At 30.3% G+C, this 24,728-nt stretch overlaps 2 protein-coding genes and 1 pseudogene across 6 annotated transcripts; 1 reads left to right on the top strand and 2 right to left on the bottom strand.

Annotated features, from left to right (window-relative positions):
* The first annotated feature begins 590 nt into the window (after nucleotides 1-590).
* On the top strand, nucleotides 591-5,850 carry LOC108854098 (3-hydroxyisobutyryl-CoA hydrolase 1). 4 transcript variants are annotated; one of them, XM_057008411.1, is made up of 13 exons: nucleotides 593-751; nucleotides 829-909; nucleotides 982-1,050; nucleotides 1,134-1,277; nucleotides 3,434-3,517; nucleotides 3,620-3,704; nucleotides 3,794-3,879; nucleotides 4,481-4,602; nucleotides 4,812-4,872; nucleotides 5,035-5,133; nucleotides 5,212-5,313; nucleotides 5,402-5,443; nucleotides 5,524-5,850. In XM_057008411.1, the coding sequence occupies exons 1-13, from the start codon at nucleotides 728-730 to the stop codon at nucleotides 5,662-5,664; spliced, it is 1,140 nt and encodes a 379-aa protein (XP_056864391.1). In that variant the 5' UTR covers nucleotides 593-727; the 3' UTR covers nucleotides 5,665-5,850. The 4 variants fall into 4 exon arrangements, with proteins under 4 accessions (XP_056864390.1, XP_056864391.1, XP_018483106.1 ...); XM_018627604.2 differs by having other exon boundaries at nucleotides 595-751; nucleotides 4,478-4,602; XM_018627605.2 differs by having other exon boundaries at nucleotides 595-751; nucleotides 829-852; nucleotides 4,478-4,602.
* A 3,001-nt stretch (nucleotides 5,851-8,851) lies between these two features.
* On the bottom strand, nucleotides 8,852-11,325 carry LOC108851968 (tropinone reductase homolog At2g30670-like; annotated as a pseudogene).
* An 11,412-nt stretch (nucleotides 11,326-22,737) lies between these two features.
* LOC108851785 (beta-glucosidase 15-like) lies at nucleotides 22,738-24,338 on the bottom strand. 2 transcript variants are annotated; one of them, XM_018625254.1, is made up of 6 exons: nucleotides 24,114-24,338; nucleotides 23,635-23,968; nucleotides 23,515-23,546; nucleotides 23,273-23,375; nucleotides 23,098-23,194; nucleotides 22,738-22,947 (listed from the first exon to the last, which is right to left on the bottom strand). In XM_018625254.1, exons 1-6 carry the CDS (start codon nucleotides 24,303-24,305, stop codon nucleotides 22,767-22,769), a joined length of 939 nt encoding a protein of 312 aa, XP_018480756.1. In that variant the 5' UTR covers nucleotides 24,306-24,338; the 3' UTR covers nucleotides 22,738-22,766. The 2 variants fall into 2 exon arrangements, with proteins under 2 accessions (XP_018480756.1, XP_018480757.1); XM_018625255.2 differs by having other exon boundaries at nucleotides 23,635-24,002; nucleotides 24,114-24,252.
* Between the last annotated feature and the right edge of the window lie 390 nt (nucleotides 24,339-24,728).

Consider the following 24,728-nt stretch of genomic DNA (forward strand, 5'->3'; position numbering starts at 1 on the left):
ATCCTAAAAGAAAAAAACTACGATCGGTCATGTTGAATTTGTATTAACGAGCACAAATTATTTCAAAATGGTTAATGCTTTTAAATAAAACTAAGATACAATCCGCATTAAAACGTGGCTCAATTTTTTTTTTTTATTTGTTCTATAAAACACAAAATAGCACCCTTAACATTAGAGTCAGCTAATATTTGCTGGGTTATTTGGGTATGTAAGTAATGATAATAGGGACCTCGGGTCCAAATAAATTATTTTTTTAGTTTAATGAGAATTGTAGAACATATGTTCAACGTGAACCAAATAATGAAAGACATGTATTGTCATTATTCAGGTAATTTAAATCTATTTTTTAAAGATTCTAAAAATTATTCTAGTAATAAGACATGACATAACTTATATGTTATAATGCCTCTCAAATTAATATATAAGAGATGATTTACCAAAACCATTTATATAAAAGCATTAAACAAATATTATTTCGGAGAACATTTGCATCTTCTAAATGTTTCGGTAAATGCTTTTGTAAAATAATTGATTGGATTACAAAAAGCATAACACTTGTATTGGTATAAAATCTCTACCAATTAAACACTCAACCACTGCAGAAACAATATGAAGAAGTAGAACCAAACTAAGCAGAATAAAAGCTTTTCAGTCTGAACCTCACTCTCAGGTCTCTTTTCTGTCGTCGAGTATAACGCAAGTTTAACCCGTAAGAAAGAAGAAGATAATGGCCTCTGAAACTCCCTCTCAGGTGTCTTTTCTTTTTCTTTTTACTGCAAAGCTCACAACGATCAGTTCTTCTTTCTCTCTGAATCAATTTGATTACAGGTTCTAGTGGAAGAGATATCGAGTGTAAGAATCTTAACACTAAACAGACCAAATCAGCTGAATGCTTTGTCATTGAACATGGTATTGAATTTAATTCCGTTGTTGTTTCTTCCTCCATATCGTACATATTTGGCTTCAATTGGTCTTTTCTAGATCACTCGGTTGCTGCAACTGTTTCTTGCGTATGAGGAGGACCCTAGGGTCAAACTTGTCATCGTAAAGGTAATTTCTCTAGTCTCACCTCTTTCCGGTTATGCATATGAGGAGGACCCTTTGTGTCAAACAAGTGTAAAACTTCGACACAGGGTCAGGGAATAGCGTTTTGTGCCGGTGGTGATGTTCCTGCTATTGTTCGTGACATCAGACTAGGCAAATGGGGACGCAGTACTGATTTCATGTCACTTCAACATACTCTCAACTATGTAATGGCCACGTATAGTAAAGACCAGGTCTCACTTTTTCTCAGCATCCCCTTTTAGCATATCCAACCTTACTTAATAATTTACTCTAGAATGGACTTTGGAATAATAAATCTTCTAACTCTACTCAATTTTTTACTCCATAATAAAATAAACATGGATTTACTTCATAAAGAAAATAATCTTCTTATCTATCTTATTAAAACAGAAGTACACATATAGAAATACCTTTAATTTTCAAATTTAATTACATTTTCATGCCACTGAGAATTAAATTGAGTTTTCTATTTTAATGCTTGTCTTTTTCAGTTAGATTAATGTGTTTTCCAAAACTAAATACACAATTAAATAATACTTCATATTTTAATGCTTTGTCTTTTCCACTTACATTAATGTGTTTTCCAAAATTAAATTTGAATTAAATACATTTCATTTACTTATCCATTAAATCAATTTTGAAATTCAAAAAAACATTTTTAATTGGACAAATAATTCATGAAAATTATAATATTAACTCTTCATTTAAAAAATCTGAACGAAAAAAGTATTACCAAATTTAAACCGGAACTAGATAATATCTAAACGGATTTACCATTTTGGTATCTAAAGAACCATAACCAAACTTTTTCCGCACGAAATATTTTAGATATTCAAATGTATCTAAATCATATATATATATTTCAATATGTTAGCTATTTTTCGAGTTAATATCCAAGATATAATCTATTTTAAGTTCTTTAAAATATTTGAAATAAAAAATAATCAAAAATAAACATCTAAAGTAGATAAACAATAATCAAAACACCAAAAATACTTAAAATATATATTTATTTTTCATCCAAATATTCAAGTTAAACTTATTTTTAATTTCTAATTTAGGTATTTTGACTTACATTACTCAAATACATATTATATTATTTTTATTTTTAGATTTAGGGAAATTTAAAGATATATAAATTTTGAAAAATTAAAAATAGTTTAAACGGGTTATCAAACCCGCAAAGATCTGAATCAGACTGAAACCAAAATTTATAAATATCCGAATAGAGCTAGAATCTTTAAACTCAAAAATTTCAAACCCGAATAGATTTTAACCGAATTCGAGTGGATATCCAAATACTCACCCCAAGCTTAGTCAATATAAAACGATCAAATATTACAAATATACTATTTAGTATAAATAAATAAAAACTAAAATGGAAATTAATATCCGTGCGGTCGCACGGGTCAAGATCTAGTTTTGTTTATTTCTTCAATTTTCACTCCAAAAATAGAATAAGGTTGGAGTAAACCCAACTCCACTATAAAATTATTCTATTTTTAAAGAAAAAGAAAAATAAATTTTAATTGGAAATGCTTTTAAAATATACAGATAGAAATTCAATTTTACTGAATCTTTTTAAAAAGTATAAAAAGAAAACATGAAATCATAATCTTGGGATAGGATTCTGATTGGTAAGGACTGTTACTTTAGACTTGGACTTTAGATTTTTAACTGTACAGATTCTGACTTTAGAAACTTTGGCTGAAATCAAAAGCTGACGATGATAATTATCCATTTTTCAATTTATTTATTTATTATAAGTAATTGTTTATTTTTTAATTATTTTCTTTTATGAAATAAATAATAAAAAGTTGAAAAATGGTAGACAATATGGATCTTAAAATGACAAGAAAAAAACGTAGTTGATTGTTTCATAAATAAAATTTGTAATATAACTGATATAAGTTTATATAAAGATTTTAGTTATGATGGGAAAACAAAAAAAAACATTTTAAGAAAAGAAAAATTAAGTTTCTGTTTTGAAAGCCATGTTTATGAGGCTTTAGAACAGTGAAAAATAAGAAAGAGAAATGAATCTTGACTTTGAGCACTTTAGATTACTTAATATTTAAAAAAGCTCGGTTGGGGAAAAATAGGCTGTTGTGGCTGTCAAACTTTCTAAAGCCTTCGGATCAGTCTTATCGAACTTTTTATGTCGGTTTCGGATCAGTTTTATCAGACTTTTTCAGATCCGTAGTATTTAGGATATAAGAAATTTTGACCCTTGAATATACCTATAAAATTTTAGTTCCGTTTTGGTTTGGTTTTGCTGGGTCGGTTCGTTTTGGATTTTCAGCTTCGGTAGAATACCCAAGATTTAAGAAGTGTGTTACTCTCACTAATTCGTTTTGAAAAATTGTAGGTTTCAATTTTGAATGGTATTGTCATGGGAGGTGGCGCTGGGGTCTCCGTCCATGGTCGATTCCGTATTGCAACTGAGAACACGGTATTTTTCTTCTTAAAAAAGCATGTCCATGTGGATGACAAATAGATTGGTCTAAAGCAGAAAATAGTACGGTATTCCGATATCTTTTGAATGTTCTGCAAGGTTTTTGCCATGCCTGAGACATCTCTAGGGGTATTTCCAACTGTAGGCGCCTCCTATTTCTTGTCAAGGCTCCCTGGATTTTTTGGTAACAAAAGAAAATATGCATTCGTTTTTGCATCTCTTCAAAATTTAAGGCTATTCTTTCTATCTCATCCTTCATATCTTTTTTTTCAGGAGAGTATGTTGCCCTCACTGGAGCTAGGTTAGATGGCGCTGAAATGCTTGCTTGTGGTCTTGCAACTCATTTCGTGCCTTCTACGGTATAAAACTTTCTTTATACTATAGTTTTTATGTCTTTATAACATTCTCTGGCCTAACGGCTTGTGATGACACCTATAACTTACGGTCAGTAGTGTCTTTGTTTCCTCCGAGTAACTTTTCCACTTGTGATTTCCTTTTGTTTTCATAGCTACTATTTGCTTGGCTAAGGATTGTTATCCAGTAAAGGTTACTTATGTAGAACTTTGAACTCTCAAAGTTATTTAAGGATCAAACAACACAGATTTTACTCTGTTTTATCTCTCTTTCTCTCTGTTCTTGCTTTACACTCAACTTATTATTCTTATTCTTATTAAACGAAAATCACATGTATTTATTAGATCTTTAGAATGTATTTATAGTTTTATATGAGACACTAACTAAGGGACATGTTTCTTGAAGACATCCCAATGCAAACCAATGCAAAGACACATATGTGTAACTGTTTTACAGTTAATAATTCTATTCCTATCTTTTTGGTGTGTGATAAGAATAGTTTAGTTTATACATAAATAATTACTTAACTATATAATATATGACTCTTCTAAACTAATAATATAAGATGAAGATTTGATCACATCCAACAACTTATTGTTACAGAAGCTGACTGCCTTAGAAGCAGATCTTTGCAGAGTTGGTTCAAGTGATCCAGTTACATTTGCCTCAATAATTCTCGATGCACACACTCAGTATCCACATCCGAAACATAGGAGTGCTTGCCAGAGGCAAGTGTTATCTAATTTGATCTTGTTTACTATTTCTACTTATACTAAAGCAATTTATATGTTATTCATCATGATTACATTACGTGTTTTATAAACTTCAACCTTGTATTGCTGTTAGCTTTCAAACTTAGGTGATTTATATCTCAATAGATCTTTATTGGAAAAATTTGTCAGCTGTTTCTTATCTTTCCGTTTACTTCTTTATGCAGGCTAGATGTTATCGATAAGTGCTTCTCTCGAAGAACAGTCGAAGAAATTATATCTGAACTTGTAAGTTTTTGCCCATTTATGTTTCAGTAGATTTTTTTTTCAGTGGCATGTTACGGTATTTTCCCCCATTAATTAGAAAAATGAACCACTGTTAATATACATGATATGTTGATCTTGTGTTACAATTTGACAATGCATCCTACCATAATATGTGTTGATTAGGAGAGAGAGGCCACTCATAAACCAGATGATTGGATCTCAGCTACCGTTGGAGCATTGAAGAAAGCTTCACCAGCAGGCCTTAAAATCTCTCTTAGATCGGTTGGTTTCGAAGATGCATCACAAGCATGCAATGATGGGAAAGATAAGTTGACTGTGATTGTGTTGTATAAATTTCAGATACGAGAGGGACGATTGCAAGGGGTGGGGCAGTGTCTTATCCGTGAGAATAGAATGGTGTCACATGTGATGAAGGGAGATATAAGCAAAGATTTTGTGGAGGTTTGTTTTTCAGTTTTTCTCGATTCTAATGTATCTTCCCTCTAGAAATTGTTTTTGTTGTAGGACATAATTATGATTACTTATGCAGGGGTGTAGAGCCATATTGATAGACAAAGATAGGAACCCAAAGGTTTAACAAATCTCTCCTTTTATGATTTGGTGGTTATGTCACACTCTGTGTATGTAATGCCGCGCGTACTTATATTTCAGTGGGAGCCAAGGCGACTGGAGGATATGAAGAATAGCATGGTAGAGCAGTACTTCAAAAGAATGGAAGAAGAGGATGGATGGGAGGATCTAAAGCTTCCACCAAGGAAACACTTGCCTGCTTCAGCGATCGCAAAGCTGTAAAGTTGACAAGGTGCATGGAGCTCATCTTGCATCGTCTGTACCCTACTACCCTCCAAAATCCTTAGTTCTTTCATTGTTTCTGGCCATGCTTCATGCTTGACACCACATATTATAAGAAAATAAATCAGTACCTTATGGACTCATCCAAATGTCTTCGGTTTGGTATTTTTGTTTGGTTCGGTGCTATTCAGTTTGGCATAACGATCACATTAGTTAGGAGCACTATATTTTATGTTTGAAAAAGAGAAACAAATGTAGTTTGCAAAAAAAAAAAAGAGAGAACAAATGTGACAACGCTTATATTGCATCGGCCTTGCACGCATAATGCATAATGCAAAACAGGAAAAAATATTATGTCTCTCTAGTTATGTCTTTAATTGTGTTCTCTGCATATATATATATATAAGCTAGAGATGACTGGCACTAGAGAATTATGTCTCTCTAGCAGGTCCGGCCCTGATAGGAAGCTGTAGAAGCATAGGCTTCCAGCCCTTAAAATATGTATACAATTTTGGCCACTTTTGAATAAATATTTCATTAGCACAGTGGTATTATAAGTGAAGCAAGAATCCGTGCACCTAGGGTTCGAACCATGAGTATGTCATCAGCGGCCATTTCTAAAAAACAGCTTCTGGTCCTTATAAGGTCAGGATCGCTACTGCTCTAGTTATGTCTTTAATTGGGAAAAACGTGTTATTTTCCTACAAGAAGTATCATATCCTATATCATATGCTTCCAAACTATGATCTCATTCCAGATGTTCCCGAAATAAAAGTTTGAAACATATCTCTCCATGAAACTATATCATAACTCTTATAATTTCCCGAAATAAAAGTTCGAAAGTCGTAACCCCATAAAACTAAATTATTCGGTTTAAACCTATAAACTAAAACTATTATGGTTAATTAAACCAGTTTTAGACCTATAACAACCCAATTAAGATCCGATTAAAGCAATCAAACCAGAAATTACAGTGAAACCTCTATTGATTAATAATGTTGGGATTACATCAAAACTATAGGTTTTTATTAATTTAAAAAGATTATTAATTTACCGATATACTAACTGAACCAAAAACTTAATTTGAGACTATAAAATTATATTATTTTATAGAGATTTTTAGTATATATTAATTTACATATTATTAATTTAAAGAGGTTATACTGTATATGTCTCTTAATTGGTTCGTTATTAGTCTAAAACTGTTTTAATAAACCAAAACGGAATTAGTTTATAGGTTTAAACCGAGTAATTTAATTTTATGGAATTATGGCTTTTGAACTTTTATTTCTGGGAGATATAAGAGTTATACTATAGTTTAAAGGAGAAATAGGTTTTGAACTTTTATTTCGAAGACATATGAGATGAGGTCATAGTTTGAGAGACATATGAGAAGATACGATACTTTCGTGAAGAAATAACACGTTTTCCTTTTAATTGTGTTCTCTGCATATATATATATATATATATATATATATACCTTTGTACCCAATAATAGTAATACACATAAATATTTTTCATTATCAATATTTAACTTTTTTGCCAATGGTAAACTTCATTTCTTTTTCAAAATATGAAGTTTTTCGCAAAAAATTTGAAATAACATGTTCTCCAATGGTTAACTTCATTTTTTCTTTAAAAAAAGGAATATTCAAATATATTATCTTTCTTGTTTATCATTATTTATCAATAACTCCTTTTACTTTTGCTAATTTACTAATTTACCCAATTATTTAGTTTTAACAAAACTCAACACAATTGCTAATTAATATAGATTAAGCATTATCATATAATATAACTAGTAAACATAGCATAAGTAAAATATACACAAGAACATTAGATTTTATAAGGAAGCATGAGATATATATTTTCCCCACATGTGATCAATTAAATTGCTCCGAAGAGCGAAATGAGTTTCTTGATCTTTGATTCTTCTAAATTGAGCCAAACATTCTTGAAAACCAATGTTCGTGCATACATTTAATCTGAACAAAATTGAATTTGTATAAAAGGACTGGACAACAACAAGCTCAACAGCCTCATCAAGCAACAACTTCATTTAGAATTTTTTTAAATAATGTTAGTGGATCTGATAGTGACTTGCCAGATTATTTGTTAGTTTAAGATGTATTAGGTTTTAATATATTGTGTTTGGTGTTAGTTGTGTCTTTTAGTTTCTATATTAATTGTGTAATTTTACTTCATCTAATTGTTTAAAATGGATAAATAAAAATAATAGTATAAACTTTAAAATAATTGGATAATATCAACTTTCATAATTTATTTAAGTAAGAAGTAAGAATAAATTGAAGTTAGAGGATCAATCTATAATCAAAAAAGTTTTATCTTTAAAGAGATGAAGAACAGAACACTATTTCTTCAAATATGAAAAAATATTATTTAATAAAATTCTATTTTTAACCGGGGGTTTTAACTCTGGTGGTAAATGGCTCACGGCTATTAGTACCATCATTTAGATTCGAATTTCGGCCACTAGAAAATTAATATTTTGGTATCGTTAGGGACAGAGAACTGATACGTAACTACACATGAGTAGTCTGGACCATTTTTGTGAGGGTAGGATACCTCTGTATAATTCAAAAAAGAAAAAAATATTATTCAGTTCTTCAAAATTTGAAGAAATGAAGAAAAAAATAAAGCACTAACGGAACAAAAATTGAAGTAAAAAGTGCACAATGAAGTCCAATATGGAGATGGTCTTACAAGATATAGAGAAAATGCATAAGCACAAATCCAACACCTGTTCTATTTTATTTACAATAAATCTTTGATTGGGTTCCTCGTCATAAATGGCGGCATTCTATTAGATCACGAACAATTATCTGTCTTTTTCGCATAGGATATCCAGTGGAAATATTATATAAAGAAAATGTTCACCTGAGTGGTAGTTTTTTTTTTTGGTCAACTACATGAGTGGTAGTTACATCTAAATAACATGGTAAATATACACACAACCCCCTTTTGGATCAAATATGACCCTTCCAAAAGAGTGATAAGTCAGGTCGTAGGTTCAGTACTTTAGAGGTATCTTGAAATGCTCATTCCGACCCAAGAAGGAAGATGTATTCGCTTAAGGGTCCAGAACTCTTGATTAATAAAAATAAAGGTCTAAACAAAATGGTAAATAAAAAACAACTAATTTGAACACAAAATAATAGATGCAAGATATTGATAAACATTGATTTCAGAGATAACTGTTAACCAAACCAACACAAATCTATTGAATTCTCAAAGAGTGCAATAGTAATGGAAAACTAGAGTTTCTTATTTTTGTTTTTATTATTGATAGAAAGCAAAGGTTAAAACAAAACCCGACACCAACTTAAATATACTTGTACGCTGCATCACCAACACACACAAGTCACCGCTCAAGCCTTAGCTCAAGCCTTTGGCTGATAGGAGAAACCATTGACAGTGAGACCTCCATCAACACAAATGGTCTGACCAGTAATATATGAAGCTGCAGGTAGACACAGGAAAGCCACAAGTGATGCAACCTCTTTTGGCTCTCCAGCCCGACCAAGTGGCAGAGGCGGACCCATGTGTAGGGTAAGGGTGTCAGCTGACACCCCTTAAATAATTTAAATTTCATTTGTAATGTAGAGTTGTATGTCGACAGCAGCAGAATTGGTTAACATGCTAACTTCTGACACCCCCAAAATCTGTGTTCGAACCCTGCCTGCACCCATTTAACTTGTTTTTAAAAAAAAATCGGGCTGAAAGCCCATGTTTTAGATTAACTTTTTTTCTGTTGGGTCTTAAATTTAGTTTAGTCTGTATGTTCTTTTTGGGCTTAACTTAAAATTTAATCGAATTATTTGTTTGTTTATATATGTGGGCTTATAAAACCAAATTCAACATATGTTTTGTTTATTAAAAATCTGATCATAATCACTTAGTGATTTTTTTTACATATAACAGTTTTCACAAAATAAAATATGTTAAAATCTATAATATATATAATAAATATTTTCAATAATATTTAATTTTAAATTATTAAATTAATTTATGACACCGGTAAAAAATATTTCTGGGTACGCCACTGCCAAGTGGAGTTCTGTGTAACAAACTCTTCTCGTAATCAGCGTCCTTGAAAAACTGGTTGTTCACAAGATAGACATAAGAATGAGAAGTGCATAGCGTAAATTGAAAACTAAAAAGAAACAAAGAAACAAAGAAACTGGAGGGTGTCTTTAGTTACAGGTTGAACCATAGTAGTATTGTTGACAAAATTAGGAGCAACAGAGTTGGTTCTTATGCCATCTCTTGCCCATTCGCACGCCAAATTTTTGGCTAGTTGGTTCAAAGCTCCTTCACATGCACACACAAAGAATATGATAAATTAGACTGAACGTTACACAACAAGGTTTTACAGAAATGAGTGATCACATCAACAAGCAGTTGGAAGTAAATTTTGGAGAAAATAAAGGATCAACTGTCGAGCTAATTAAATAGCTTTCAACAAATTCTGATAAACCCTCTATATTCAGACACTGGGATCATACATATTTGGGAAAAAGTGCTTGCACTTGCTATATTGGGAATCTCATATATAAATTATAAGCTCTAAAATAGTATATGTGCCAATCTAACCATTCCAACTCTAAATCATACCACTTTAAAACAACTTATTAACGTTAACTCAAAATAAAATATATTTTTACCAAACATCATTTGGGAATTATACACGTAAGTGGAAATTCGCCTAATTTACGTAATGAAGCACATATAAATTCACAATAATATTGGGTCTAGTATAGCTGAAAATTTCTCTACTGATTAGAAGTTAATCGTTGTACCTTTCGCTAGACTATAGATGGATCCACAGCACATTGACACAACCCCTCCAACCGAGGAAATCATGACAATGCTTCCAAATCCAGAAGCCTTCAGGAGAGGATGTGAAAGCTGGCTAATATGATATGCAGATTCCAAGTTTGTTGAAATTTGGAAGGAGAAATCGTTTGCATCATATTCGGTTGTGGGCTTGGTGTGAACCATGCCAACGTTGTTCACCTATGTTGAACAAAAAGAGTTACTTATATTCAAAAAAAAAAACAAAAACAAAAAGAGTTACATAAACCTTACTATATATTTCGCAACTTAATACATTTTTTCCTGTGAGAATATTCTTAGTTTCTTACAAGTATATTCAGCTTGCCATCGAATATCGATGAGATGGTTTGCATAAGTGTTTCTCTCTCGGAACGAAAGGATACATCACATATTGTACCACTCACTTGAAACCCTTTCTTTTCCCATTCGCTTAAACTCTGATTGAGCAATGTTTCAGATATGTCGCACACATGGATTCTAGCTCCGAAACTGGCTAGCTCCTCTACTATGGCATGCCTATAACATTTCACAAAATCAAATCAAATTAATTTAGCGAAATCTTGATTGAATTCAGAACAATGGGTAAGAAATATAATGTAGTAATAAAGTAGTAAGGCAAACCCGATTCCGCTGGCTCCACCAGTTACAAGAGCAGTCATACCTTCAAGACTCCATTTTTTATCCATGTTTTGTTTGGTTATGAGTAGGAATGACCAGAGATGCTACGTAAGATATATATAGCCGAAGTATATCAAACATACGTACGTAGCTAATGACGTTTCGGAGAATGGAAACATTGAGCATTGTTTAAAACAAAAATGTGTTAAATGCAGGCAAGAAATTAGTTGGAGGAAAATTAACCACTACATGGTGGTCCAGTGGAAAGCGCCAAAGAGAAAACGCCCTGGATTCGACATGCGGTGGCCACCGAGGTTAGCATTAAATCGTAAGAATATGTGGATTGTCGTCGGTTTCGTGGATTTAGTCTGAGCGAAACCTGGGACCACCATGGTTATCAAAAAAAAAAAGTTGGAGGAAAATTAGCGAAATATCAATTAGATATAAATTAAGTGAATAAAAATGAAAATATATTTTAATTTTCTGGTTTTGATATTTCATTAAATGTTATAGGACATGTGATTTTTTTCCATAACACATATATACACACATATATATGATGTTGATTTTTTGGAATTGTTTTCCTAACAAACCATGAATCTTAAAGTACAAGATCCATTAATTAGTAAATTAGGTGCTTACACCAACAAAATAACATACTATGAAGAAATATAATAAAAAATATAGAAGGTGAAATCATCCCAAATAACCAAAAAATGGTTTGCTTGCTTCCATGGCAAATGAAAAGCACATATTCCAAACTTTTGGGTTTTACCATTCAATTAAATCATAATGGGACGTATGAATTTTCTTTCTGTAATAAGTTACTTCTTATGTCAACATTGAATTTTCAAAATTATTCATGTCATCATCTATTTTAACTAATAACAGAATTTAACTTACCTATTCTTGTCTCACATAATGTGAGTCACACTTTCATTCAAATGTCAGGCATGTGGTATTCCGTAACATATATATTTATACGAATGTTGAATTTTGGAAAAGTCGTTATAATAAACCATAAATCCTAAAGTCTAACCTCCATTAGTAAATTAGGTTTTTAGACAACAAAATAACATACGATAAAGAAATATAACCAGCATGTCCAGGGCCGGGCGTTCAGGTACCCATTCGGGTTTCGGTTCAGTCCATCCGGGTTTCGGGTTTTCGGAGTCAAAGATTTCAGCCCCATTCGGATATTTCTAAACTTCGGTTCGGGTTCGGTTCGGATCTTTGCGGGTTCGGTTCGGGTTCGGATAACCCATTTAAAATATTTTTAAATTTTCAAAATTCATTATATACTTTAAATTTTCAAAATCTATAAGAAAGATAATATATTACATATAAATTTTCATAACATATATGTCAAAATACCTTAATTTAATATATAAATTAGTTTTCTTTGAATATTTAGATAAAGAATCAATAGATATTTAACTATTTTCGTGTTTTCAGTATACTTTAGCTATTTTAAACATTTACTTTTGACTATTTGCATATATTTTCCGAGTATTTTGGAAAACTTAAAGGTATCTTATATATTTTTAATATTTTTAATATACATTATATATAAAAATAATGTATATATTTAAGTATATAAATTTATTTCAGATACATTCGGGTACCCAAAATATTTCGGTTCGGATCGGGTTCGGTTTCGGTTCTTTAAATACCGAAATTTTGAACCCGTTCGGATATTTAATCAATTTCGGTTCGGGTTCGGTGCTACTTTTTTGGATCGGGTTCGGTTCGGTTTTTCGGGTTCGGATTTTTTTCCCAGCGCTAAGCATGTCATGTGATTGTTAAATACATAGAAGGTCAAATAATCCCAAAATAACCAAAAAGAAAATGTTTGCTTGCTTCCATGGCCAATGCAAAGCGAATAGTTCAATCTTTTGGTTTTACTCTTCAATCAAATCATAATAGGACGTATGAATTTTCTTTCTGCAATAAGGTACTTCTTGTGTGAATACAGAATTTTCAAAATTGCATCTCCTTTAACCAACGATAGATTTTAACTTACCTATTATCGTCTCACATTTTCATCTTGTTTTTCGCAAAGTTTTACTGGTACTCAATTCATTTATAAATTTCGTCATGTTTTTTTTTTTCATATGTGACGCTAAATGTTGAACAAGTGTTGAGTCTCTTCTATTATTTTGATTGGGTTGGGTGTGAACAAGTGTGGATTATTTTCTAGTGACCAGATCGAGTATTTTCCTAATCGTCTGGTTTTTTTTTAAATAATGTTAAATTAATTCAAAAAAAAATTGTACAATGACTGTGACTTTAGCTGAGAGTTCTTAAAAACTAAGACTTAAGACTTTGATTCCAACAAATCAAATCATCGAAAGAAAAACTATATCTCCATGGCCAGTGCCGTGCGAAGCTAGTCGGGGGGCTTAGGGCCGAGAAAATATTTCATTATTCAGTATAAAATATTTATTATATAAAACCTTAAAAATATATATTAAAATAAATTTAACAAAAGATGTATTAAACTGAACGAAAATAGAAGGTATACATTTTGATTAGAAAAAACAAATTACAATAAGATTATTTATGATTATGTTGTATGTGAAGTGTATGTTGATTTAGAATATTTAAAGGAAAAGTTAATAATACTAAGATAATATTCTAGATATATAGAATTATATGAATGAACAAGATTAATGATACAGTTTTTCAAAGAACAAGGAGTTGCAAAAAAAAAAAAATTCAAAGAACAAGGACAAAAATATGTAAAAGAAATAATTTTATGAATTTAGATTAAACAGTAAAATTTCAATGTCTTAAATAACTGAACGCGTAATAAACTAATAAGTAATAACTGACTAGTTAACAACTTGCACAAAAAAATTATAGCATACTATATTTATTAGTTTACAGATTTGAAACTAAAATAAAAATTGTATACTAGTTTAACCAACTGAAATAAAGATTTTAAATATGGGACCCTAAGATTGATGGGGCCTAAGGTGGTGGCGCTTTTCATTACATGGTGAGCACGGTTCTGTACATGGCTTTAGTGTATTTCGATCCTCCATCATTCTTAGACTTGAGATGCGGTTTTTGACTAGTGTGGCCTAATACTGCAGGGGTATCAGGCTTATCTCCATGCCGTCTCCCATTACTTTCATACCAAATGGTTGATATTGTGGCCTAATACTGTGATTGATGTATTCATATTGATTATTGAGTATCATCTCGTCAATGTTACTAAATTTTTATTTTTATATGACTAACCAACTACAAATAATTAAATGTTGCAGCAAAAGAAACAATAAATAATTAATTAAAATAAGCACGTTTGAAACGTTTTGGATTCTTCCAAAGAATACGTAATATAGAAATGCATTCGATTAATAACATATTTATTTTTTTATCTATTTAAGAAAATGATTTTTTTTTTTTTTTTTGCTAAAATTAAGAAAATGATTTTAAAGTATTATTGATATAATACTTCCATATTGAGGGTCATTTCATCAATTTTTATTATCCTATTGTTTGTTTCCATCATATACCTTTTTCTTAGTAGCTCCATCACATACTTTATACTGTATATCACATTATTTGGGAGAATCGAAACCGTTACAAAAGTGTCCGGTTGGTAATGTACCGCATCACGTAGACAGAAAGTAAAGTAGATTAGACGTTTGACATTTTGGGGGATGAAGTCGTTAATTAAGAAGCAATTAAAATATCGTCTTTTGGAGAGTGGAGACATAAAACATCAAACTGAAACTATTTAGTATCTCTCTAGAAAACCTCTGACCTCTCTCAAGAACAAACTCCGCCGTGATTTCTGATTCCGGCCGATGGGTGGGCTCCCACAGCCACCGTCGGTTCGGTTTTCCGTTTAAAGTTTTTTCTTTCGTGTTTAGTTAGTTTGTATCGGTTCGGTTGTTCCCGAACTTTTGCCTCCGGCGGTGTTTTATATCCGGCGAGAGTCGTCCGGCTTTGACTCTGGCGTCGTCGCTTCTCTTCTGGTGATGACGGCCGGCGGTAGGTGTTGTTTTACCAAGTTTTGTTGACTCGGGTCTAGGATGAGACGATATCTCTCGATGCTCTCCGATGAAAGTGGTGGAGGAAAAGAAGATAGATGCGTAGAAGACGCATGCTATTGATGTGGTCCGGCGAAATGCTGCTTACATTTACGGCGTATTTCTCCGGAGTTAGGGTTCCGTCGCAATTCTATACCTTCAATACAGTCGTTGGAGGTGGATTCGTCGACAAAAATGGTGGAGAAGACGATTCTCCGGTATGGATCTGGTGCTTTGCGGGGGAGCGGCGGCCGTAAAAGTTTCTCCGGCGTTTGGTCCCTGATTCGGTGGAAGAGAGACGTGTGTCTTGAGCGGTGACCAGATGGGATACGTGGGCTGATACGCGTTGTTTTCAGACACGTGAGTGGGCGCTTTCACCGTTTGGTCTCTGGTTGGGCTTGGCCCATGTTTTAATTGCCCTTATGTCGGGCTTTCTGTTGTAAGTGTGGGCTTTTGGGCTGTTTGTATCTTTTGGGTTTGATCAGTTTGGACTAGCCCTTTAATAATAAAATCTTTAGATGGAAAAAAAAACATCAAGCTGAAACTAAAATACTTCATCTGTTTCGTAATAAGTGTCTTTCTAACTTTTTTATTACACAAAATGTCACTTTATAATTCCAATACAAATTATATTTACTTTTACCTGAAAATTAATTACAAACTGCGTTGATTTTATAACTAACTTTATTTATTTCAAATATTATTGGTCAGAGAGATGTAGTTAATAACAATTTACATATATATTTTCATCACTTTCTTAATTAGTGTGAAAAATATCAAAGTGATATTTATTTAAAAACGGAGAAAGTATCAAGTAAATTAGAACGAGCTTTGTGGTCAAGTAGCATTAGATGGGCCCGAGACGCTAACACGTTTTAGGTTCGATCCTCTTGGTATTTGAAACTAAACCACATTGTTCTGTTTACCTAACACAGATATAGATCTATACTTTAAGATCCATTTGAGAATTTCATTTTAATAATAACTAATAATAAAGTGAGAGAGTAATTTAGAAAATAAAATTGAACATTTTTATATTATAATACAATGAATAATAATAAGTCGGCTCGTGAATCGCCAAATAGATATTCGTTGTTTCCCTTTTTCGATAGATTATAAATCAACAAATCCAAAAGAAAAAGTAAGTGGACCTAACCCGTCGAATCATGACTATATCCACTATTCTGATATTCAAATTCGATAGAGATAAAATTGAAACAGTAGATTTGTTTTATTTCATATTTTTTATATTCGGAAATCTGTCGATATCTCTTATTTAATCTTCTTGTTTCTATATTTCATAGAAAATATAATGCGTTCCTGCCTAGAGAAAGAAAGTCTTATTCTAAAGCAAATCGACTTCGATTCTTGAATAATCCACATCACTTCTGCTTCTATTGTAACAAAAGATTCCCTTTTTATGTGGAAAAGGCCCGTCTCAATAATTCTGATTTTACGTATGGACAATTCCTCACTATCTTGTTCATTCACAACAAAATATTTTCTTCGTGTGGTGGTAAAAAAAACATGCTTTTTTGGAGAGAGATACTATTTCACCTTCGTCAATCGAGTCACAGGTATCTAACATATTCATATCTAACAATTTTCCACAAAGTGGTGACGAAAGGTATAACTTGTACAAATCTTTCCATTTTCCAATTCGATCCGATCCATTAGTTCGTAGAGCTATTTACTCGATTGCAGACATTTCTGGAACACCTCTAACCTGAAAAAAGAATTCATCTACGGGCTTCCGACTCTCCAAAATTCAACCAGGTTAAAAAAGAATTTTCTCAAAAAAAAATATCAAGTAAATACTCCCTCTATTTCATATTGTTTGTCGTTTTAGGTCTATGCATACAGATTAAAAAACATTTAATTTTATATTTTTCCAAAATAAAAATAATATTACCAATACACCTAACCATATATCAACCAATAGAAAAATAGAGTAGAGAAAATTTCAATAAATTTGCATTGAAAACCGAAAACGACACTATTTTAAAACGAAAATTCTAATCTAAAACGACAAATAATTTAAAATGGAGGGAGTAATTTTCTCTCTTCCTACTTACATCAATTTAGGTCAAATTAATTTTAGCTGTCGAACGTCTATCCTTGTATTTGCCGTCTTTGTGTCTCTTTGTTTGTTTCGTGGTTTTTCTTTTCTATTACGGGTGAAATGTTTTTAAAGGTAAATAGTTTTAAACAAAACATTATTTTTATTTATTGAAGAAAAAGAAAAGATGAAGCTTTTTAGATAGAACCAGTGTTTTGGAATTCGATTCGGATCCGCAGTTGAACCGGTAAATCCGGCGATCCAAGACAAATTTGATCTGGATTTAAAAAAAAAGAAGTAAAATTTAAAAATTTAATAAAACCCGTTAAAAACTACTAAAACCAGACACAATTACTTGTTGAACCATTGATTGAACAATAGACAATTTTTACACTTTATTTTAGTTTTTAATTATGTTTTTAATTAGGAAATTAGTTTTTTTAGTTTTGTTATCAACAATTTATTAATAATGTTTTACTTTTGGTATATTTTGGATTTAAAGTTTAATTTTATTATTTACATCACATATATAAATATTTATGAATTTTTAAATTTTGATATTTTTCGTGAAATGTCATAACTCTTAAATTGTTACATTTTTTAAAAAGATAATTTAAACTATTTTGATATTTGGCATGTCAAATTAGAATAAAAATAGAAACTAAAATTAAATATTTTCCAAAACATAAAATATATACATATCCAAAATATTATTTTATGTTTTATAAAAATATTAGAAAATGCTTAATTTTAGGTTTTATATATTTATTTCATACCTAATATATTATTATATAATAATAGTTTATTTATTAATCTACAGTTTATTTACTGTCAATCCGATGATCTAGAAAGTTATCCAATTTAGTGTCTAGATCGGGTTCAAAAAATTGGATAGAACAAACAATGGAGAATAATCGAATTTCGTAAATTATCAATAAAAAAATTTGGTAAAGATACAATTTTATAATATCTTTGTTTTTAGTTTAAATAGACCGAGAAAATAACTAAAAACTTTCTGAAAAGAAAAGGAAAATTATTTAAAATAATCTGATTTATTGGATTAGACATGTACATGGCGGTGTTTCATCGAAAATGAAGCCATAAGGAACCATGAAGATAGACGTTATATTGGAATATTGGATTGGTGTCGGTGGAAGTTGTCGTCAGTTTTGACCATATCAATCAAATAAAATACGTAAAGAGATAAGAATAACATGGGACAACAACATGTAACACATGTCCCCAGATCCACAATACCAAAACATTTTGCACTATATCCAGACTTAGAAGCAACATTGTCGGTAAACCATAACGAGTTAATTTTGATGATAAAAGAATTAAGGTTGTAACTTTCGAGTTAATTTTGATGATAAAAGAATTAAGGTTGTAACGTTCCTTACCAGAATTCTCTTATCGCTCTAAAAGATTATTTACAATATTGGATTCTTATAAAAAATGAAAATATTCTTTTTATCAAAAATATTATAAGTAAACTCACTATCTGACTTTTATATACTAATAAAAAAGGAAAAATTGAAAAAAGAATGTCAGAATGTATCTGAACCAAACCAGCAACATACTCATCAGATACTCTAAAAAAGTGTATCATGCAAATTAAATAAACAGAATACGTTTTCAATTTAACAAAAATGAATTATAATATTAATATTAATTTTTTTATATAAAGTTATTAAAACCATCAGAAATGGTAAAAAAACTCTTCTTGGTTCCTTAAGAAATATTTTGACATTACAGTAGTAGTTTCTATTATGAACATGACAGGCAGGACTGGACGAAAAAAATCCAAACCTGGAAAACCGAAACAAATTCGATCCGAAAATAGTATAAAATTCAAATTGATTAAATATTCGAATATGTTCAAAATTTTGATATTTAAAGAATCAGAACCGAATATTATCCATATCAAAATATTTCAGATATCTGAATATATCCAAATCAGATTTATATACTTGAATATGTTAGATATTTTTTTGTTCTAATATCCAAAGGATATCTAAAATGTATAAGATATTTTAAAATTGTCTAAAATATTGTAAAATATGTACAAACAGTCAAAATTAAATATCAGAAATAGGTAAATATATTCAAACCAAAATATTTTATGTTAAATTTATGTATTTTGGTATACATTATTCAAATTTATATGTTATATATTATTTTATTTTAAATTTTGAGAAATATAAAACTATACATGAATTTAATTTTTTAAAAAATAAATTAAATGGGATATCCAAACCTGAAACCTCGACCAAACCCACAAAGATCTGAATTGAACTCAAACCAAAAATTTTAAATACTCAATGAGGCTAAAATTTTCAACCTCAAAATCCTGAAATGCAAATAGACCCAAATCAAATTTGAATGAGTATAAAACTGTAAAACATTTTATTTTCAAAAACAATTTAGTTATTTTAATATTTTATATATTTTTATTATTAATTTTCAAAAAATTATATATTTAAGAATATTTTTATAATTTGTAATTTTTTTGGTTTACAATTTCTAGAATTTTTATTTGGGTAATTTGTCAGATTAAGGAAATAAATTATAAGTTTTTACTTAAATTATTTTTTTATAATTTATTTATATTCTGGTATATTTTATTAAAATTTACTATTTTCTTAAGTTTTAGTTATTGGAAAAGTTGTTTTAATTTTTTGTTTAAGTTTTTGAATTTCCAATAAATTCTTGATAAACTGTTCGTCGAAAAATTCCTGACCAAAATAGTTTGTCAAAAATAGTTGAATTTTTTTAATAAATTCATGTACGAAATTTTGTCCCAGCAAAAAGGATCCGACAACACGTTTTCATTTTCTACTGATTCTCGACGAATATGCAAATTAGAAAATGAGCGTTTCTTGTAGGGTATGGTGGTATAAATATCCAAAAACAAACAAAACCGAATCTCTAAATGCTCTAAATTTTAAATTTTACATCTTATGCTCTCATTTTTCACACAAATTTGTTTATTTTGCATTTTTTTCTCATTGTATACAAAAAACTAAACTTTTCAATTTCAAAATCATTACATTTTCATTCTACCTCTAGCTTGATGATTTTTAATTATTAACAACTGGGTATTTCTCGTCTATCTTATTAAAACAGAAACATTCTAACTTCTTTTAGGTGGATTTTAAAGTTGGACATCACATTATTATTCTTAATCTAACATTTCATTTAAATATTTCCTTATAGAGTTTAATATCAAGCACCTATTATTTAACTCCACCGTAATTAATATCCTATCATTTAACTCCACCGTAATTATCAGTTAACATCACCTCTTTTATCTATTCTTTCATTTAACATTAACTCCATCGAACTTTCATATGAACGTAAATCATTTGACTATAATTTAACTCTACCGCAAATTATTTACAAAATATCTAAATCATTTGACTATCATTTAACACCACCGTATATATTATATAATAGTACAAATATAACAACCCTCTCTTTTATTATAGTCAAATGAATACAACAAATGTCTCCAATATAAATATTACACGAGTCTGAGTTCTTAAAAATAATATATAAATAAATAGAAATAAAAATAAATGTTACACATGTTATTAAAAATATAAACGAGTCCAAAACATGTCATTGTCCAGTTTTTAACTATATTGATCCAATTATCTCCCAACCCAATGGATTGAATTAACCAAATAATTTAACAACATGTTTCAACCACATCAGTACTTTTTGTTGAAACTCAATACTAAAGATATCATAATATTTTTTCCTTGATGCTCAAATAATGAATATACACTAAATAGAAACATCAATTTATTCTTTAAAAATAATCAATTATGGGAAAACCCCTTCACCAAGTTAAAATATATTCTTATTTCAATAATAGAAACATCAATTCAAACTTTTAAAAAATCGATTAAAAGTTTACTATACCTAAAATCTCGGTGGCAATCAAATATTCACAATCAAATTTATAGATTTGAAATATCGTAAATATGGAAAACCCCCTTTCTCCAAGATTAATCTACTATACCAAAAATCTCGGTTTCATAGGATTTTGTATTTATGTATATCTAACTTAATAGGTAACTTGACGTATTATGGGATTTTAATAACAGAAACATCAATTTTAACTTAAAAAAATCAATTATGAGTCTACTAGCCTAAAAATAAATTAAAGAAAAGGAAAATAAGATGTAGCTATTTTTTCTCTTTTTTCTGGATAATTTGTTGTTACTAATAGGCTTATTAATTCTATATGGACATGGACATTTATAATGAAATTTTTCTTTCTTGGGCATAATAGTTATTTTGTCAATAAATATAAAACAAAAAAAGATTGTATATTTTTATTGCACTTAACTTTCTAAAAAAAACACATTGTCATTTTTAATTTATTGAATTTTTTGCATACACATTCAAAATACTATTCTTCTGATAAAAATTTGAATCTATAATTGTTTTTGGATTAATACAGATTCATTTAAATTATTTTACTAAACATAAAACATTTATGTATCTGCACGTTTAATCTTTCTTACTATTTTTTCCATTAAATTTTCTGTTTATCTATCTTATAATAATTAATAACTATTTTATTGAAATTATAATGAAGATTTCAGTTTTGTTCGTCTAAATCGTATTGATTAATATTAGATTAGTGTCTCCATCTTATGTCTATATCTATAATACACTATTATGTTAGTCCAAATCGTATTGGTTACTATTAGATTAGTGGTTCACAATACATCTGTAATACAGTGTTATTTTAATCCAAATCGTATTGATTAATATTATATTAATGTTTACACCATATAATTATATCTCTAATACACTAATGAAAAACTATTAATACAAAAAACAGTTTTCATTGTTTTTAAACAATACGTTTTGGACCAATTCGAAATTATATAAAACTACATTATGTGAAATAGACAAACTCTAAATTGTATTAACTGCTATAGAATATATGTTATTTGTTAAAATAAAAATAAAATCCGCGCAGTCGCGCGGGTCATGATCTAGTTCAACTTAAATTAGAGCATTAGAGTGGTTGTAGAAAGTACACGAAATCTATGTAATTATTCACTTGAGTTTCGAACTTTTTAAATATGCTTTGCTAAAGATATTTTAGATGAAGTTTCTTGCTTAGTGCACAGGTTAGTTCTTTAACTGACATTTTAAAATTTTTTCATAGCAAACTATTCATACTAATTATCTTTTTTTAAAAAAAATTGAGTACGAAGTTTACTGCCAGCTAGGAGATGCATCTCTATGTCACATGAAGTCTCTGATGAATCATAAGAAATATGTTCAAATCAGTTTTACAATTAGCAGAAATGTTGAACGTTTAAAAAAAACAGACTTTAACTTTAAGTGATATCCCATATTTTAAAACAGAGTAGACTTCACTGAATATTTCTTTATTAATTCCAAATAAAAAGTTAAACCTTTAACAAAAAAAACTAAAAAGTTTAACCAACTTTTTTTTTTGTCATCAAAAGTTTAACCGACTTATTTTATTATTTCCGTCAGCTGTTTTTCTTTGGATTCAAAAACTTTTTGAACCAATCAGCAGATTTTTTGGGATATCTCTTACATCCATCTTTGAAATCCACATAAACCAGCCCGAAACGAACTGTGTATCCATTTACCCATTCGAAGTTGTCCAACAACGACCACGCAAAAAATCCCTTCACATTAGCTCCAATCCTATTTCATAATTCAACAAAAGCATTTGCAGCACCTTTAGACAAGTCTATACGTTTTTTCTTTATGCAAACGTATATACGTTTGTCTATGTTTAGGTCCACTTATACATGGGAAAGTGGAATTCTTAATATTAGAGATAAGAATGCTTACGAGATCGCGTCTTGAACCATCTCAAGATGTCGAGCGTAGAAATCGATTCTGTCGCCGTCGTTAAGAAATATTTTACCGGTATTAAATTCATCTCTGCCTACAATTTATAGATCATCCAGAAACTAAAACTCATTGTCAAATATATAAATATATAGCTCATGGCTTTGTGAATTACCATTTTCGGTTATGTACATGACTGGATCTTTGAACTTGTATTTTGCATAGAGGAGAAGATCACGAATTCCCTTTGGATATACCAAAATCCAATTTGATGCAGCCTATAAAAAACACATACACATACAGGGCTTTGTGAGACTAATGACTAGTCTATGATCTCTGAACCTCGGCTGGTCCATTAGATAATGTAATTTTCACCAAAGTTTTGCAAGGTTTTATGCCATTAGTCTAGACAAGTACCTTTGGACCGATGGGAACTCCTTCTCTTTCACCTGTAAAAATACTTGTAGGCTCGTAAAATTTCAATTTATTTATTTATTTTAAAATGATAAAAGTAACTTGGATGATGAGAAAACCGACCTGTGACGTTGGCACAAGGATCAGAGAAGAGTGTAACATTTTCGGTAGAGCAGGGGACATCCTTTGCATAAGCGGAAGAGTAATAATTAATGCCAATGAAGTCATATGCGCCCTTAAGCATCTTAGATTGTTCTGCAGTGAATGTTGGCAAACGACCGCCTTTCACATTGTTGACCATGTCCACTGGGTATTTACCGGTCACAATTGGTTCCAGAAAGTAGTCAATTGTGAAGGCCATGACTCGTGCCACGGCTAACCTATCTTCGGCTGATTCTGTATAGGGCAAGTACCAACCCACGTTCAGAGCGATACCAACTTGACCTTTTTGAGATCCCTGTTGAACGACGTTCAAGAGCAGATTTCTCATACTTCGCAAAGATATAAACACACAAAGAATCGATGATTGTGGTTATGAACATGGTTGATTTTGGTAACTTGACTTTCAAGAATTAGTGTGGAACTTATTTTCTTTCACTTACCTTGTATTTTTCTCTGTAGACTTTTACCGCGGCTCCGTGAGCAAGGATGAGATTGTGACCCACGATATAAGGCTCGGTGGCTCCATCTCCGCCGGTGCAATTAGGGTTTGTGAATTTGGAACATCTTCCTGGAGCCAATCCACCTGCAACATATCCTTGTTGCACTACTGCCAATGGCTCGTTCAATGTCATCCAGTGCTTCACTCTGTCTCCAAAATTGTTAAAGCAAATCTATACTATTATTTGCGAAGTGATTTTTCGCAACGGAGCTCTCACGTTAAAAGTTAGAGTGGCTAAATACATTACTACCCTTAATGAATAGTTAAAATTTTAATATGTTATTAACCATAAATTCAAAAACGAATTTCAGTAAATTTTTAGTTATTATTATCTAAAATAGCTTTTATTGTGTTTATCTAAAAAAATATTTAACATCATATTAGAAAAAGATAAACGCTTAATAAATAATTTGATTTGTTAGTATATAATCAAACATAAATTAAAAAGAATTTTAGTGATTTGATAAATTAATTATCTAAAATAATTTATACTGTGTTATCAAAAATATTATAATTATCCAATATTATTTATATTTTGTTATAAAGTCTTTATTTA

Source organism: Raphanus sativus, chromosome 4 (assembly GCF_000801105.2).
Source record: "Raphanus sativus cultivar WK10039 chromosome 4, ASM80110v3, whole genome shotgun sequence".
Taxonomy (NCBI): Eukaryota; Viridiplantae; Streptophyta; class Magnoliopsida; order Brassicales; family Brassicaceae; genus Raphanus; species Raphanus sativus.